This window comes from Typopeltis vanoorti, chromosome 12 (genome assembly GCF_054136105.1).
Source record: "Typopeltis vanoorti isolate ZY-2024b chromosome 12, IOZ_Tvanoo_1.0, whole genome shotgun sequence".
In the NCBI taxonomy this organism is placed as follows: domain Eukaryota; kingdom Metazoa; phylum Arthropoda; class Arachnida; order Uropygi; family Thelyphonidae; genus Typopeltis; species Typopeltis vanoorti.
In genome coordinates, this window is record NC_143560.1 from 11,340,275 (window position 1) to 11,359,699 (window position 19,425).

General features: G+C 37.6%; 1 protein-coding gene across 1 annotated transcript in view; it reads right to left on the bottom strand.

The window, feature by feature from the left end:
- The window catches only part of LOC150100577 (uncharacterized), a 123,648-nt gene that overhangs the window by 39,726 nt on the left and 64,497 nt on the right, over positions 1–19,425 (bottom strand). The window contains exon 3 of the mRNA XM_090401487.1: positions 15,889–16,003. Within this exon, the coding sequence (XP_090257613.1) occupies positions 15,889–16,003 (115 nt within the window). The remainder of the gene's footprint in view (positions 1–15,888; positions 16,004–19,425) is intronic.

Genomic DNA, 19,425 nt, shown 5'->3' on the forward strand with positions numbered 1-19,425 from the left:
TAGGCAGTTTAAGAATAATCATACTTCTGACATTTAAAGCAGTGCAAAAGATCTGGGATGCAGTGTCCATAACTGGACAGTTGAAATATATTGCTTTCACAGATGGTGGTGGTTTAGGTATGAAAGTAAGGATGATATTCCTGGTGGGAACCAGATGACTATGCCTATGTATAAGGATTCTCCTTATTGCTGTTACTCCTCAATCCTTCCTTCAATTCAGAGAAGATCTCTTTGTCTGGAACATCAAGGATATCCCACTCTGAAAATACTCTTTGAGAATAGTTCGGTTTTGTGTAAGGGAGAGGAGTAACAGTTACTGTTATTCCCCCAGTGGATGACACACAAAGGAGTTGCTCTGATTGTGTGGTTGTTCTAAAAGAATGTTACCCGCACAAAGTTTCTTGACTGATTTTGGAGATCCTGAAACACTTTCAAATCCTTCTGGAAGAAGGGTGACATTTTTATGAGTAAACCTTTTTCAGTTAAGTGTGTAATATCAAAAATGCTAGGATGTTTATTGCTGTTTTTTTTTTTTTTTTTAATTTCTTGATTTTGTTTTCTTTTTAAGTAATTCACTGCACTATGAGTAGTTTATACAACTTTCAATGATTAACCAAGGATAATCATTCAAAATTTCACTCAGACTTTTTTATTCATTAACACTGACATGTTTTGCTGATAGCATCTTCAGGAAGGTATTTAACACAAAAACATTTCCAATAACCATTTCTATAAATAGAAAAATACTTGAGGTTTTTGAAGTTTTGTTTTTGCCATGTAGTGACATATGGATATCCAGAACATCCACGCATTGGATCTCAGTGACAAAAAAGACAAGAAGAAACAGCACAAAAAATTCAGGAAGAAAAGAATAAACAGAGATGTAAAAGGAAACTGTCAGTTCCCATCAATGGGAGATTCCTTCCAACACAATAGGTGCCCCCACATAATGCTTCTTTCATTGATTGGCTTCTAATTGAGGAATTGTACTCTTATATGCTCTTTTAATAATTCTTTTTAATAACTGGGAAAAGTAGAAAATTCAACTTGGAAACACATCTAGCATTCATAGATTATAAAAAAAAAATCTTCTGACAAGTTACAGATATAAACTCTTTGATATACTAAAAAACCACCTGCCTATAAATTATTAAAACCATTCCCCAACCAATATGAGAAAACAATAAGCATAAAAAGAGGTGAGAACAGAACCAAAACATTTGAAGTAACTTCTTTCTCAAATATTATTTGGAATATACAGGGTGTTCGGGATAAATTTGACATATTTATAATTAATTATATTTTTCCGTAAGTTACATGTATTAACACACACTTCTCTTCATTTAAAAGTTTGGACCCTTCTTCATTCATATACAAGATGTCAGAAAGGATGGATAGCTGGAACCCACCTGAATCATGGAAGAGAATAACTTGTATCATGATGATTCGTGCCCGCCATCAAAATAAGGATATTACGACTGCTGCCCAATGCTCCCTGAATACAGTAAAAACAATCAGGAATGAACTAGAGACTTGCAATGGTGACTACGAGGATGTAGCAAGAAGAAAGATCCCTAGCAGACGATCTGATTGCGTTCGTACAGCAGAATTCCTCGCAAATCTGCAGGAACAGGTGTTGAAGAACCCTGGCATTGGAATTCGGGCTTTGTTCGTGGAGTTGCTAACTGTAGTCAAGCCCTGGATAACAAGGGTAGCCAATGGTAGGCCATATGTATGGCAGCAGGATTCGGCCCCTTGCCACACCTCTGGGAAAAGTCAAAAATGGTTGTCTGAAAATTTCTACGACTTCACCAGTCCAAATGTTTGGCCTCCAAACTCCCCAGACCTTAACCCCATGGATTATTTTGTATGGGGCGCAGTTGAAAAAGACACCAATCGCACTTCCAGTAATACAAAAGCCCAGTTAATGGATAAAATTAAAACAGTTTTTGCGGCCCTTCCCAGGGAGACTGTAGCATCAGCTTGTTCGAGGTTCCGAAGCAGAATTGAAGCTGTGATCGATGCTAATGGTGGTTATTTTGAGTAAATCTTGTTGATAGTATTGTAATTAACTCTGCCTGTAATGTTTTTTTGTCAATTCATTAAATTTAATAGATACAAAGAAGATTTTCTTTTTCCTTACGAAACTGTCAAATTTATCCCGAACACCCTGTATATGAATAAAATAATCAAAGAATGGAGGTTAACTAACAAAGAAGGAATTCATATAGAAAATAATTTTATTTTAGATACCTTACTCTTTGCAGATGACTAAGTGATATTTGGAACAACTGAGGACACTACAAAAAGTTGTATATAAACTGAATGTAATAATAAAACTTCAAGAAAAATAAATAAATAAATAAAACAATGGCATTACAAGGAAAGATGCCCATCTAAACTAAAATAGTAATAGAGAATAAAATAATTGATCAAGTCAACAATTTTAATTATTTGGGCTATAAATTAAGTTACAATGAAGATTTAGACATTTATAACAAAATTACTAATTTCTCCAAAGTAAATGGAACAATAACCAAAACAAAGGACAGCAATAATTACCAAAAAAAGAAAGACTAAGAATGTATAATATTTTATCAAAACCAACACGATTATAATGGCAGTGAAGTTTAGGCAGTTAAAATGCAGCAATAGTTTTGGTAGCTACTATTGCTGGCCTTTATGTTTTGTTTATTATTCTATTTACTTTGTAGAATTGAGTGATTTTGTTATAAATGTTAAAATCTTCATTGTAACTTAATTTATAGCCCAAATAATTAAAATTGTTGACTTCATCAGTTATTTTATTCTCTATTATTATTTTAGTTTGAATGGGCATCTTTCCTTTGAATGCCATAGTTTTAGTTCCCCCCCCACCCCTTAAGAGATTGACATATTATCTTGTTTCATTATTAAATTCAATTAATATACAGCTTCTTTTTGTGGTGTCCTCAGTTGTTCCAAATATTACTTAGTCGTCTGCAAAGATTAAAGTATCTAAGATAAAATTATTTTCTATATGAATTCTTTCATTATTGGTTAACCTCCATTTTTTGATCACTGCAGCAGAATTGAAATATATGGGAACAGCATGTTACACAAGACTCCTCCTGTCACTTCCTCCATTCGTGACAGGAGGAAGAAGTAGAATTCCTTTGATATATTGTTTTGTAACTATTTAAGAAATGGATCAGCACAGAAATGTGAAATTACCCATTGTCACAGAGAAGCCTTAGAGCAGTGTTTCTCAAAGTGTGGTACGCGGACCCCCGGGGGTCTGCGAAAGGTCTTCAAGGGGGTCTGTGGCAATTTTCGGCTATGCATCATTAACGCATGGAATAAAATTTAAGTTTGAGATTGTAAAACGTTCCTATTGTATCGCTGAATAAGGTACAGAGACATCTGCAGGCTGTGTAATATGTTTCTCACAAACAGTGCAATTAGAGACAACTGGCATAAAAACGGCACTACTAACTAATGAATTGCATGACCCCTCCCACATAAAATGCTGTATAGTAGACAATCAAAACCATATGGTGCACCTGCAACATATGGTTTTGTTTGAGTGAACGTGTTAAAACTAAGAAATATATAGTGCATGTGTTTCAGATATTACATAAGGAATTCAGTTGAAGAGAATTAGCATTTCAACTGAACTGTCCGGCCTGCCTTTGTCAATTAGTAGCGCAATCTTTTGTTAATACCGCACCAATCATATGAACATCTTCATAGCTGCTTTATCTCTACTGGCCTACCCTTGCTGTCTGTTTCGAGTTCTGCTTTCAATAGCCATTTGTTGAAGGACTGTTCGTTAAATACGGTAATTTTTTTTAGCTTTCAAATTCTTAAGTATGGATCACTGGTTAAAGACTGGATTTTTAAAATGCGCAAAAGAGAGGAACATAGTAGATACAAGTAGCTGTCAGCAACAAGAAAATGTTGATATTGCATCTGGATCAACTGAAATTGATAAGTTTGTGTCATCTGACATCTCTAAAGAACTAACTAGGAAGAAAATAAGAAAACCTCGTAAGTACAATATAAATTACTTGAAATGTGGATTTTTATGGACGGGAAATGAAGAGGAACCTGTTCCATTATGTGTAATTTGTGGTGAAACTTTAAAAAATGAAAGCATGAAACCATGTAATTTAAATCGCCATTTTGAATCGAAACATAATGAATGCAAGGACAAACCTGTCGAATTTTTTCAAAATAAACTAAAAAATTTAAAAGAATCTCAAAAAGTGATGTCGATCATGTCAGGAGGTGAAAACATGAAGGCTTTAGAAGCTTCATATCATGTGTCGCTATTAACAGCAAAAAGTGGTGCAGCGGAAACAGTTGGTGAAACTTTGGTCAAGCCTGCAGCAAAAATAATAGTGGAAATTATGATCGGAGATAATGCAAAAAGATCTTTTGATCGGATTTGCCTTTCAAATAGTACCGTCCATCGAAGAATCACTGAAATGGCTGAAAATATAAAACAAACATTGTTATCCGATATACGTAAGAGTCGTTATTATGCGTTGCAGGTAGATGAATCCACCGACATTACAAATTTTGCAAATCTTCTAGTGTTCATTAGGTACGAAAAAAATCAAAAAATTATTGCCAACCCTTAACAGAACGTACGACAGGAGAAGAAATAATCAACAGTATAAACAGCTTTATGCATCAAAACAAGCTTGATTCGAAAAGTTGCGTTGGAATAAGCACGGATGGAGCGAAATCCATGGTCGGATCTTAAAAAGGGCTTGTTTCAAGGATTGAAGCTGTTGCACCAAATGCAAAGTCGACACACTGCTGCATACACAGGGAGGCTTCGGCTACACATATGATGTCTACAGACCTAAGAAAAGTTCTTGATGAAGCTGTAAAAATTATATTAAAGGCCGTCCTCTAAACGGTAGACTTTTCTCTCAACTTTGCAAAGAAATGGGAAGCAACTATACACAACTTCTTTTCCATACTGATGTTCGTTGGCTTTCTCGTGGAAAAGTTACTCGTTTATTTGAACTTCTGAATGAACTACAAGTTTTCCTTGATGAAAAGTTTGAATTGAAAAAATCATTTACATAATTGGAAATGGCTCAGTCAATTAGCATACCCGGCAGATATATTTACTGTATTAAATAGTCTTAATTTATCTTTACAAAGCAAGGAAATTTCTATATTTCATGTCCAAGATAAAGTGAACGCCACGTTGGCAAAAATGAAGTCATGGCAAAAGCGGGTTGGTAATGAAGAATTTGACGCGTTTCAAGTTCAAATGAACAAATTGATGATGATGTGAAAATTACTATCATGCAGCATTTAAAAAGCTTACAAATTAATCTAGAAAAGTATTTCCCTGAATTGGACATTAATATTGAGTGGATAAGATACCCTTTCAATAAAAACAAATTTACGCCAAAGGGTCTATTCGTCAATAGAAGAAGAACAACTTTTAGAACTAGCTTCTGATGGTTTCCTAAAAAATAAATACAGCGAGATTATGTTATCATCATTTTGGCTACAAATACAGAATGAATTTCCTGAATTAACAGATAAAGCTCCAAGGTTCATTTTTCTATTTCCAAGTTCATATCTGTGCGAAGTTGGATTTTCGGCCCTTGTAGATATTAAGATGAAGAGGAGGAATTATAGATGTCGAACTGCATCTGAGATTGAAATTAACAACTACAGAACCAAATTTTGCTGAAATTTTATCTCACCATAAACAATTTCACTCCTCTCATTGATAATAAATTATTTCAAGTAAGTAAAAATTTATAGTATCTTTATAAAGTTTGTTCTATTAAAAATAAATCATATTTTTTGTTTAAATGAACATATAAATTCAAATAAAATAAATATTTAATTTTTTAATATTTTAAATTAATTTATTAAGTTTAATTAATTCATTCGTTTTAATTAATTAATTAATTTATTTATTTTTAATTAATTAATTAGGGGGTATTTGGTATTAATGAAAATTTAAGAAGGGGTCCGTGGATATCTGAAGTTTGAGAAACACTGCCTTAGAGTATTATTTGAAGCATAATACTGTTCATACTGTTATAGTATGAACAAATATACAGTTGAAGAATAATTTTAAAAGCGCAGGATTAACATCATACAAATCTGATAGCTTAAGGGTCAAAGCTGTATAACTGAGAGGAGACCTCCACATAGCCTTTAAAGGAATGTGGAGAACCGAACACATTGAACATTATGCCTTTGACCTAATGTCCAATCCTCACCTTCTCATGGTGCACCCTGATGGGTATCTACCTGGATACTGAATGAACGAGGATGGGCTGGCAATTTGGGATTTAGCCAACCAAATTGTATTCTTATTGGCTTAAACCAATATACAAAATGATGGTACAACACGACAGAATTTCATGCCGGCTGGGGCATTGCCCCGTTAAACAAGATCCCATTGTTTTCACCAGGGAACCAAGGCGATGAAAAGTCACCTACTGGAACTAATCTGAAAGCACACCCAAACTCAATATCACCAGAGTTAAAGATCGATACTATCAACATAAGAAGCCTGAATGGCAAAGAAATGGAGCTAGCTGAAGAATTAGATAAGTACCAGATCGACATAACAGGGGTGACTGAAACTAAAAAGACAAAAACTGGTGAGATCTTTCTGAGCAATAAATACAAAACGTTATATTCAGGCAATGACAATCAAGGAAAAGAAGGAGTAGCCATAGTATTCAACACAAAATACGAGGTTAATCTTCTTGAATGGCAGGCAGTCTCAAGTAGAGTGATGTTGGCAAATATGAGAATGGGGAACTGGACAGTGAGACTTATTTGTGCCTATGGTCCCACAGAAGGTTCTACTAAGGTAGAAATGCAGGAATTTTTTAATGCTTTAGAGAAAGCAACTGACACAATGAAAAAGGATAAGTTGGTCATTGTTGGGGATCTAAATAGCAGAGTAGGAAATGATTGTCAGACATACAAAAATATTTTCGGAAAATTTGGAGAAAAGAGCAAAGCTAATAATAATGGCAAATACCTGTTGGATTTCTGCTCAGGACATGAATTGGTTATTACTAACACCACATTCCAACATAAAAATGTGCACAAATTCACATGGAAAGAAGAAGCAAGGAATAAGAAAGGTCTCATTGACTATGTTATTGTTGATAAGGATGTTTTCTCCCTGGTGCAGGACACCAGAATGTACAGAGGATTTGAAATTGGAAGTGATCACTATTTAGTCTTGAGCAAGATAAAATTGAATTTCATATTGAAAAGAATAACATACGAAAGTTTTAAAGCAAATAAAAGTTGAGCAGCTCTGAGATGTGAACTGTTGACTAAAATACACAAACATTATTGATGAAAAAATGAAAGCTTTTGAGAACAGCAACCAAACATTGGAGATTCAGTGGCAAGCCTTGAAGAAAACCCTGATTGATTCAGCCAGAGAGGCATGTGGTGAGGTTGTCTGCAAGGATAGAAAAATCAGAACTCCATAGTGGACACAGAAGCAGTGAAGGAAAAGAAGAAAGCATACCAAAAGTTCCTGCAAATAAGTCAGCTTTTGCTCTTAGAGAATACAGAGACAAATGTAAGAAAGTGGAACACTGTGTAAAACTAGGTAAACAAAAGTCATGGGAGGACTTTGGGCAAGAACATAGAAAATAAATATCAAGAAGGTGGTAAGATATTCTGGAGGTTGTTGAAGAAGCTTAGAAATGGAGGAAAGAGTGCTGTAAAAGGTGACATGAAAACAGGAGAAAAAGATATCCTTGAAGTATGGAGTAATTACTTTGAAAAACTGCTAAATGAAACAAGCAGTGATGACTGCACAGTGAAAAAAAACACTGACCAGGCATGCAGTCAGGAATACATATCCATACTTGAAGTAGAAAAAGCCATTAAAAGCTTGAAATGTGGAAAGGCAGCAGGAGTAGATGATATTCGACCAGAAATGCTGAAGTATGGTGGTATAAAAGTCTTACAGTGGCTGCACTGCATAGTTCAGAAAGCCTGGACAAGGGGACAAATTCCTGATGATCGGAGTAGAGCTCTAATAGTACCCATATATAAAAAGAGAAATAAACCTGAATGTGAGACTTATAAAGATATTTCCCTACTGAGTGTTCCAGGCAAGATCTATGCAAGTATACTTGAGAAACGGTTGAGAAGAATTGTGAAAGAAAAGCTTGGTGAAGAACAAGCTGGATTCAGGCCAAATAGAGGCTGTCAGAATCAGATCTTCACTTTACGACAAATAGTTGAGAAAGCTTGGAAATATAACAAAGATCTGAATTTAAGTTTTGTCGATCTGGAAAAGACATATGAAAAGGTGCCAAGAGAGAAGCTATTCAATACACTACAGTTATATGGTGTCAATGGGACATTATATCAGTTAGAATTGAAGGAAGTACAGGAAGATGGTTTAATGTTAAATCTGGTGTGAGACAAGGATGTACATTATCCCCCTCTGTTATTCATTATCTATATAGATCACATTATGAAGGAAAGTGGTATTAAACATAATATAAGAATTGGAGATGTTAATGTCAGCTCTTTGCTTTATGCAGACGATGTTATACTTCTAAATAAATCTGCTACAAGTTTGCAAGATTCCCTGACTAAATTGAATAACTGTTGTAATAGATATGGTATGAAGGTGAGCATTAAAAAGACAAAGACAATGAAAATAGGTAGAATTGTTGAAAATGTCAACTGTGTTGTGAATGGAGAACACCTGTGGAACAAGTAAAATATTTCAGCTACTTAGGCACGATTTTTAGTGAAGATGGAAAATTAAATATGGAAATAGACAACAGAATCAACAAAGCTGGTATGGTAGGAAGTCAATTGAATAAATTCATATGGAATAAGAGAGAAATTAGTCAGAACACTAAATTAGCTGTATACAAGACAGTGTTCAAACCAGTTTTAACTTATGGATCTGAGAGCTTGGTCAGAAGTAAAACACTTGACCAAAGACTAGAGACCGCAGATATGAGAGTCCTGAGAAAGATTAGAGGCATGAACAGATGGCATCAATGGCAATATCATATTAAAAACGAGGATATTAGGTAAGAACTTGACATTGTCAGCATCCAGGAATGTGTTAGCAGAGCTAATCTCAGGTGGTATGGTCACTTAAACAGAATAAGCGAGGAAAGATTAGTAAAAGAAGTGTTCTCTACCAGGTTGGATGGAAAACGACCCAGAGGATGACCAAGATATAAATGGATTGATACGGTACAAAGTGCCTTAGACGATAGAAATATAAGATCTGATAATGTTGGAGTCTTGACAAGTAACAGACTGATTTGGAGGAAAATTGTAGATAGGAAGTTAGTAATGATGTAAATTTTTCATGTAGTACTATCATATCTTGTACACCTCTTGAGGGTACATGTCAGGAATTTGATGATGATGATGAAATCTGATAGCTAATGTTTTGGATGCTTTAACTAGCTAATCATAATGCAATTAGAAGTCTAAATTTTGTAGTGGCAAACTCCAGCCATCTTCAAGGCCCACTTTCCTAATTGGGTTGTGGGGACAAGAGGGACTGCCACTGGTCACGATCTTCTGCCACCAAGCTCAGATGTTCTGGTGGGACTACCAGATGTGTCGACCCAAGGTTTTGGATATAATCTATCCAGCGAGTCCTTGGCCTTCCACCCTCTGGCTTGTCAAAGAGGGCCTCTCTTGTGGCATTCTGATCAGGTGCCCGTACCATTGTAACTGTGATCTCTCAACATGGAGAAGCAGCGGTTGAGTATTGAGGGTTTCCCAAATTGTAGTTTCTGACTCTGTTGAGTCTTGTCAGCCCCGAAACCCCTCGAAGGAACCTCATTTCAGCCGCTTGGATTCCTGTCCATATTTTCTTTTGGTCATTACCCAGCTCTCATGACCATAGGTGAGGATGGGAACATAGACAAAGACAGCCAACTTTGCCTTCTGGCTTAACTCCTGCTTCAATACTACCGAACAGTCAAGCTCCCACAATATCATGCTTGCTGAGCCAATTCGAGTATCTAGCTCTATGTCCCACTTTCCATCACTTGTGAATATGAACCCAAGATTAAACTTCTCCACCTGCCTCAGTGGGACTCCATTCACATGTAGAGTGCACTGGGATGGTTGTCTTGAAACCACATGTGTTTCCTTTTTGGCCACACTGATCTTCATCCCAGCTTCTGCACAAACAGCTACAAATCTATCCAGGATCTGCTGGAGGTCATCTGTGGAAGAGCTAAGCAGAACTAGGTCATCTGCAAAAAGCAGAAATCCAATGCTACATCTTCCAATTCTGACACACTTACTGCCTCGGATGTACCTATCAATGCAGTCCATAAATATGAAAAGAAGGGGTGACAGAACAAACCCTTGGCGGAGACCAATGGAGACTGAAAGGTTCAGTCTCCATATCAGTCTTCAGACTCTTTGTGCTGTTTACCTTGACACAAAACTCCAGACATTCATACAGGTACTTGATGGCAGCTAATAGTTGGCCATCCACTCCATACTCCTGTACTACTTGCCAAAGCTTATCCTGAGGAACTCAGTCATATGCCTTCTCCAAGTCCACAAAATGTGTGGACATTCTTGGCATATTCCCAAGATTTCTCAAAGACTTGCCTTAAAGTGAAAATTTGTTCAGTTGTGCTTCTACCAGGACGAAAGCCACATTGTTCTTCTTGAAACTTTGACTCAACTATGTGTCTGCACCTTCTTCCCAACCACCTAGCATATACTTTCCCAGGCAGGCTGAGCAGAGAGATGCCACGGTAGTTGCTGCACTATCTCTGGTCTCCCTTCTTGAAGACAGGTATTATTATACCTGTCTGCCACTGCTTTGGTATTCACCCAGATATTCAAGCAGCCTAACACACTCGAGTCAGCCAGAGAACACAGTCTCAATTTAAGGCTTTTAGCATTTCGGGCCGAATTTCATCATCACCAGCAACCTTGCTCGACTTTATTGCTAAATGGACCTCTTCTGCTGTGAGACTAGTCATCATCCCAATCTGCACCTCTTGGATGTCAACAGCTGCCAGGCCACCTGGGTTAAGAAGTCTCTCAAAGTATTCCCTCCATCTCTGGAGGATATCCTTTTCGGTTGTTAAACTGCACCATCAGAGGCCTTAATTGCCCTTGCTGTGCACAATTTCCTCTCTCGAAGGCAGTGGATGATCTGCCAGAATACCATGTTTGCATTTGCATAGGATGAGTCTAATCTTTCTCCAAAGGATTCCCAAGCCCTCTCCCTCTACTTTGCTATCTCTACTGCCTCAGAAGCAGCTTTTTGTGCCTCAGTGTACTGGAAACGCATCTCAGGTGACCTGACCCTAAGCCATGTTAGGTAGGCCTCCTTTTTTGCCCAGACAGCTTTTTGAACCTCTTGGTTCCACCAAGGTGGCATTTTCTCACTGCCCATTGTTCAGCTGTTCTGAACAGCTTCCACTCCTCCTCAACATCTGCAGTATGTCTGGAAATCTCTTTGACCATGGAGGAGATGTTATCTGTAAATTTCTTCATCACAGCCTCATTTTCCAATGCCTCCCATTTCACATGGTATAGCTGCTTAGGTCTACCAGCACTGATGGTAGCATTTGGTTTCTGTAGCCGTAGAGTGCAGACAACAAGGTGGTGGTCAGTTCACAGTTCTGCCCCTCTCCTCACACGAACATCCAGTACTGAGGAAAATAGGTCTGCTGAGACTATAAAGAAGTCAATCAGAGACCTTTGTCCAAGCATATCCAGGTATAATTATGGACTTCTCGGTGCTGGAAGAAGGTATTCATTATGGACAAGCTGTTTGTACAGCAGAAGTCCAATAATTTCAACCCATTCTCATTAAGGTCAGGCTCTCCTCCCAACCACACCCCCCTCTATGTCTGGTCATCTGTTCCAGCATGTGCATTGAAGTCATTGATTCCATGTCTGCCATCCTGTCAAAAGCAGCATCCACTTCCTCTAAGAAGACAGAGTATTCTGACTCCAGATTAGGTGCATAGGCTTGCACCACAGCCAAGTTGTAGTTTTTCATCCAGAGCCTTAACACACATACCTGTTCCCCACCTCCCACCCCCAATGGGATCCACTCAGCAACACAGTCTGACAGCTGGGGGCTTGTGAGATCTAGTTGGTAGCGCTTGGCTTCGTCGACCAGTTCCTTTTGCTTCCTTGTCAGAGAAAAAATGTTCCAGTTGCCTAAAGCCATAGTATGGTGCCGTTGTCATTGCCATTTCAGTCCTTTTGCAGAACCATTTCTTTGTGCTGCCCCTAAACACCTTCCCAAACAGGTAGCGGGCCCATTGATGGAGTTTCCTTTAGCAGAGTGCTGAGGAATGGTGTTGTTACACCCTGATACCTTAAGAATGTAGAATTCCCAGCCATCATGGTGTAACATGAAGAGAAAACAAAATAAAACCCCTGTATAAAAGCTAATAGATGAATTATTTAGAAGAAAGAAAAATATTCTTGCATCCCAAGTAAAATATATAACAAAAAAGTGTTTGTTGAACTAACTAATAAAAGAAGGAATATTTTAGTGTTGTCATATAAAAAAAAAAAATATTAGCTAAGTAAGACAGAAAGGAAGGATTAGTCATAAGAAATTGTATGTGAGAGGCTAGAGATTAAAATATTAAGTAAATTCTTAAAAATTTGGAAGGGGGATTAATTTAGAGGCTAGCAAAAGAAAAACAATAGACTATCGCTCAGGGTCAATTCCCGGATTTGAGACATCGTCACGGGCTCGCCGACCATAGGATGTTTGGCAGAAAAACGGCATCCTAATTAGTCTGTGAAGTCGAATCAAGTAAGGGGCGGAGAAAAGAAATTAAAGAAGGTGCCGTTAGGGGTCAAGGTATAAAAGGGTTAGAAACCCCCCACAGAAGGCTTTTTCCTGGATAGTTTCTTCACGAGCTCCTTTGTATAGGTTTCACGTGGTTTTCCTGAGTGGCAGGATTGGAGTTAATCTCCATCGTCACAACAAGGAAACAATAGTGAGAGGGATTTCGATTCCGTATTTCCTATGGTAAGAAACGAGGAATGCCATTTAGCTAAAGGAAAGAAGGTATTATCTATGTGTTTCATAATCCAGTGACAACTACGAAAAAAAAAGGAAATCTGTAAAGAAGTCTGTGTCCACGTGGTGAGTTTTACAGCCATTGTATAGATGATTCTAAAAGTGTCCTTAATTCAAGTACGAAAGGTTAAGATCGCATAAGCACAGTTTATTGCCAAAAGAACTTAGGAGTGACAGATTATAGGCAAGATCATACCAGGATAGTACAATCGGGAAAAGGTAGAGGCCAATATAGAAAATTCAAGAGAAAAAGGTACTGTAAAAATCTCATGTTAACTGAAAATTGTCTGTAATTGTAATCATTATTCTATTACTGAACTGTTGAAGAGACTAAGGAAATTTATACTAGGACTTTAGTACATGACTGATTATAATGAAAGTATGCTTGTTAATATTATATAGGTAATTATGTGTCCTGAGATTTATTCATGTGTATTGTAACTTATAGGAAAGTTTTAAACGTCAAAGTTAAGTGTTAACACAGTGAAAGGATAATTTAATCTACATAGTTTTGGATAGTTAAATAGAGTGAATTGATCATATATGTCCATGTGCTACAGCATATAGCGTATATTCAGACAAATTAAGGGTTAACTAAGGTGTTAATTAGATCTGGGATTATACATATGATTTTATGTGTTGAATTTGTTATGGCGACATGATCGTAATACCCATATAGGATCATAGCCAAATTACTTGTGATAAGCTAATGTTAATTTGTAAATGTTTTCTTAGTATTGAATTGAATTATATTAGAAATTGAATTGTACCATACTAATGAGATTAATAAACCTTTGTTCATTGATAAAACAGTTGTCTGAAATTGCTGCCCAATGCACCACTTGAAAAACGTATGAACCTAATCATGCGGGAAATTAATGTGTTAAAAAAACGAGATAAAGTGTCACGACTGCAATATTGTTTCACATTCAGACATATTTTAGTGATTGCTCCTTGTTTTTGTATTTTATATCTCAAACTAAATGTCCCAAAAGGCGCGGTATAATATAAATATTAGGGACACTAAGGGGAGAAATAACTTAAATATTTGTATTTTGGGGTGATATCTCGTGCATAGATAATAGTTGAACATAGATAAGCAGAATTTCACTAGATAGGATAATAATCATAAAATGGGACACAACATAAATGGCGCAGTTGACAGGATTTAGTTTAGCTAATTAAATCTTAATTACAAGCTATTCACAACAAGCTAGTTTTGGGTGCAGATCAGACAACTGAGAGGTAGAAGTTTAGTTAAGTTTTGTTGAGAATTTTAGAGAGTTTATTAGTGTAAATTGGATGCAAGTATGACTGAACCCTCCAGTAATTTAGGCATGGATAACAGCGAATTTTTTCGCTACATTAACCCACAGCAGGTGTTCCCACAATTTTCGGGCGAGGAGACTGATGACATTCTAAATTTTTTTAGTTACATAGAAGAGCTTAGAAGAGTTGGAGGATGGACTGATTTTCGGTTGCTAGTCTTACTCCGAAGTAAACTGGTGGGAAAGGCTAAAACTTTCCTGTATTCCTCCCCTATTCTCAAGGAAACCCTGGATTACTCCCGATTTAAGACAGTCCTAATTTCTGAGTTCTCAAAACTGGGAAGCTTGAGACCTAACTTATGGAAGCTCCAGAGGTGCTCTCAGAAGGAAAAGGAAAATGGGGCTGAGTTCCATAACAGGTTACTGACGATAGCTAGTACCCTGAGTGTCCTTAGTGAAGAAAAGCCTCACTTGGACTGGGCCATTTTCCAACAATTCAGACAGGGAGTCAAACCTGAGTTAAAGGAAACGGCATTCGATAAGAGATTATCCAATTTAAGAGAATGTTAAGATGCTGTGAAGGAACGTGAACAATTGCTTGGAGACCTTCGTCCCGCACATGTTCATGGGCCAATAAACATAATTGAAGAGAAGGGCAATTCTGAAAAGGGGCAAGGACATATTAAAGAGAGTAAGGAGAGGAGAGAAAGATCTAAGACAAGAGAGACACTTGAAGACAATAAGCAGGAGATAAACAATTTGACAGTGTCTTATATTGATTCAGATAAAATCAGGGCTATTATAAAACAAGAGATAGAAATACTCCAAAAACCCATTATGGATCAGTTAGATGAGGTGATGAAACAACTAGGAACATTATCTGTAAGAACCCCAGAACCTGATTATAGCAGAACTGAGGAAACCACTAAGTTAGTTAAAGAGGAAGTTGAGCGTCTGCAAAGACCCCTTCTCGACAAACTAAATGTCCCAAAAGGCGCAGTATAATATAAATATTAGGGACACTAAGGGGAGAAATTGCTTAAATATTTGAATTTTGGGGTGATATCTCGTACATAGATCAAAGTTGAATATAGATAAGAATTTCACTAGATAGGATAATAATCATAAAGTGGGACACAACAGTGTCTAAGGGAGACCGTAACATATTTTTCAGACAGGTCCCTCTGCCTAAAACCCGAACGCATCCCTTGGTAACCCACCCATGTTACCAAGGGATGGTTAGGTTACCATGTTACCTTGGTAACCTGACCATGTTACAGTGTTTGATAGTGCCCTATTAGCACTACTGCCTAGGTTTGGGGCTGCTCAGGTTTCACCTCATTGCAGCTGGCTTACATATCTGCAAGCTGTTCCGTAATCCACCACCTGCTAGTTTCCCAGTAGCCGAGGCTCACCCTGGGCCTCAGCTACTGGGAAACTATCAAATAAGCAGTAGTGGCAAACTATCAAATAATTTTTTAAATCCAATAAATAAAATATTTTAAAATAATAAAAACTCTTCCAAAATAATAACAGAAAAAATACCTTGTAGTAGGGCTTTATATCTTAAAAGAAGCATTTTACGATGAGCTGCTAGTTGATCAACAGTAGATTGAAGATGACATTCTTTTTTTTTCTGTGATAAGATGTAACCTCTTACCTATAATTCAATTAAAATTGTAATGATTCACAGACCCCGATATTATAAAAGAGCAATATCATAAAATTATCTGCATCATTTAATTTCTTACACTATTTTTACCTTCATTACATTTTCTAAAATTGATATGATTGAAAAATATCAGGGGGAAGACTGTTCTACAATACAGCAGTAGCGGGGATAATGGAAGAAGAGGAAAAGAAACTTGTTCTGTGGGTTTCAAGGTGTACTTGTAAAGGGATGTTGGGCAGCAGCTGCAAATGTTCCAAGAGACTTAGTAGTGCGTGGGGAATTATATCATGTGCTATGGTCAATTATACCATATTATGACATGGTCAATTAAGTTATCCAATTGCTCATTGGATACCTGAAGGGGGCATAAATGAAGGTACAATTAAATGGTGTTGAAAGTTTGTTCATTTGAAGGTTGGATATTAAGAGATCACAATATATATAATTAAAAAAAAAAAAAAAAAAAAAAAACTATTCCAACCCACGTTGCTGCTTGGAATACAGCTATTTTCCAATAGTGCATGGGAAGAAAGATTGGTCTCTTATGAACTATATGTCTGCACAATGTTCATTTTCTCTTATTGAAAACAAGTAGACTGAATTATTAGTTGTTTTGCTTTGCCATTAGGTACAGATCCTATAGTAATAATAGATATATTCAGACAAGGCATCACAGAGAACACTGTACATCTCTAAAAGGTCTTCAATCAAATGCTCAAATATAATGCATACCATAAGTTAGCAATTTAATTGCAACAGCCATTTTTACTTCATTTTCTGTGAAGATAACAGAAATAAACCTTTCTTCAGGCAGAAGACAATTGGATAAGGTGTTGTCAAAAGATGAAGTTTTTTTATGTTAATAAATTATGTAATAACTGTCATGTTGGAGGCTTAATGGATTTTTTAACACTCAAAAAGAATTAAAATAGAATTTAATACTTCCTATATTTCGTCCTAGTCACTTGGACATCTACGGGGATTACAAAAACAATTAATGTAACATGCACACATAAATCTTACAATACTAAGCCCAGCCACATGGGTGACACTAAAGTCCTATCTAGGTGGAGCACCCTCTAAGGGCGGTAGTAGGTGGTCTGGAATGTAAGGTGGGATCTCTGGTGATGAGTGTTTCCCAAATCTTCGGAAGCTTAATGCAACCGTATTTATTAAGATTTGGTTGGTTTCTGAGAGCTGCTGCTGCTTCTAAGAAAAGTCTCTCTTTCTTGAATTTGCTGTGGTGGAGCATGGTGATTTTCTTCCATGATACTCTGTGGGTGGTGTCCAAAACATGGTCAGCCAAGCCTGAATGGCCATAGTTGTGTTTGCAGATGTAAGACTTGTGTTCCTCCAGGCAGATGGATGCTGATCTGCCTGTCCATACAAAGTACGCCTCTACTAATGCCACCTTCTCGGTGACGAATGCTGCCATTGGCTCCTTACATTCAGAGCTCTCCACCGTTCTTAACCCTGAACTTTGGTCGATTCTCGTGGCATTTCGGAAACTTCCACACAGAAAGAATTTCAAAAAATAAAAAATAAACACGTCAAGAAATATAGCAACCTGGTTAAAGCTAAACTACAACCACAAATTCAACCGCTCCAGACAGTAGTAAACCTCTCTTCCAAAAGGCTCAACGACGATGCCGTCAGCGTCCTTTGCCTCGGCTGTAATTTTGCCATCACTCCGAAGAAAGTACCGGTGCTCGATGTTATGGTTAACATCGAACGGGGGATCGGTCGCTTACCATCAGAGATAGCCAACAACATAAGACTTGACGTAGCCAACATCCTCGCTCATTCTTCGCCTCCAAAAAGTAACTTATCGTATGCCCAATGCATCGCTATCCTGAAACTATGCAAAGAAAAAAGTATCGTCATCACCAGAGCGGATAAGGGTAATGCCACAGTTGTTCTTAATACCAGTGAATACAATCGTAAAATGACCAATTATCCTCTGCGATTGCGTTACCTACATCCCACTAGAACACGACCCCACAAAAACACAAGAAATTAAAAATCTTACTTAAAAAAGTAACCTCCTGGCCCCCTGACATCACGAAAAACTTAAACCTTTCCGCTCCCGTCCCCCCGAATATACGGTTTACCAAAAATCTACAAACCCAATTCCCCACTCAGACCTATAGTAGATCCCACCAATGCACCCTGCTACAGACTGTCCAAACAGCTGGCCAACTCTCTGACCCCCTAACTGGAAGGTCCACTTCCTATATAAAAAACTCAACCTACTTTAAAGCCCTCACAGAAAATTTAACCTTGAATAATGCAGACATATTGGTAAGCTTTGATATCTCCTCTTTGTTTACCAATATTCCCTTAACTGACACCTTATCTCGCTTAGAAAACGTTTTTCTCTCTTGCATCTTAGATCTCTTTTCCTTTGCCATTAACTCTGGGTATTTCTCTTGGAAGAACAAAATCTACAAGCAGATAGAGGGAACCGCCACGGGTTCCCCCCTCTCACCCCCCTTGCCAATTTCTATATGGAAGATTTCGAAAAACAAGCCACAGACTCAGCCCCACTCAAACCTTCTATCTGGCTAAGATATGTAGATGATGTGTTCTCTATTTGGCCTCATGGCCAAGACACGTTAGATTCCTTCCTCAGTCATCTTAATAGCTTACATCAAAGAATCCAGTTTACTATGGAAAAGGAAAAGAACAACTGTTTACCCTTCCCAGACACCCGTCACATGCCTGCCTAATGATACACTTGCTTTCACTGTATACAGAAAACCCACACACACAGGTAGATACATTCACAAACTCTCCCGCCACCACCCCTCACAACAATATGGCATCATCAAAACTCTTACTAAGGGAGCCCACAATCTTTGTTCCAGTGGAACTGCCATTACTACTGAGCTTAACCACATACACAACACTTTCCTCTCCAATGGCTACAGCGAACACAGTATCAAAAAAATAATCAGTTCATCCCCCATTCTCCGTCCTTCTCGTCTACAAGATTTTAAAAATGCCATCACCATACCCTACATCCGTGGCACATCTGAAAAAATAGCCAAGATACTAAAAAAGTACAACCTACACACAGCATATAAGCCCTACCGCAAACTTGCTACCCTTATCCGTTCTACGAAAGATCAGCTCCCTCCTCTCTCTCTTGCTGCCTGGAGTTTACAAAGTACCCTGTTCCTGTAAGCTGGCGTAATTTGGACAGACAGGCAGATCATCATCCATCCGCCTGGAGGAACACAAGTCTTACATCTATAAACACAACTATGGCCATTCAGGCTTGGCTGACCATGTTTTGGACACCACCCACAGAGTATCATGGAAGAAAACCACCATGCTCCACCACAGCAAATTCAAGAAAGAGAAACTTTTCTTAGAAGCAGCAGCAGCTCTCAGAAACCAACCAAATC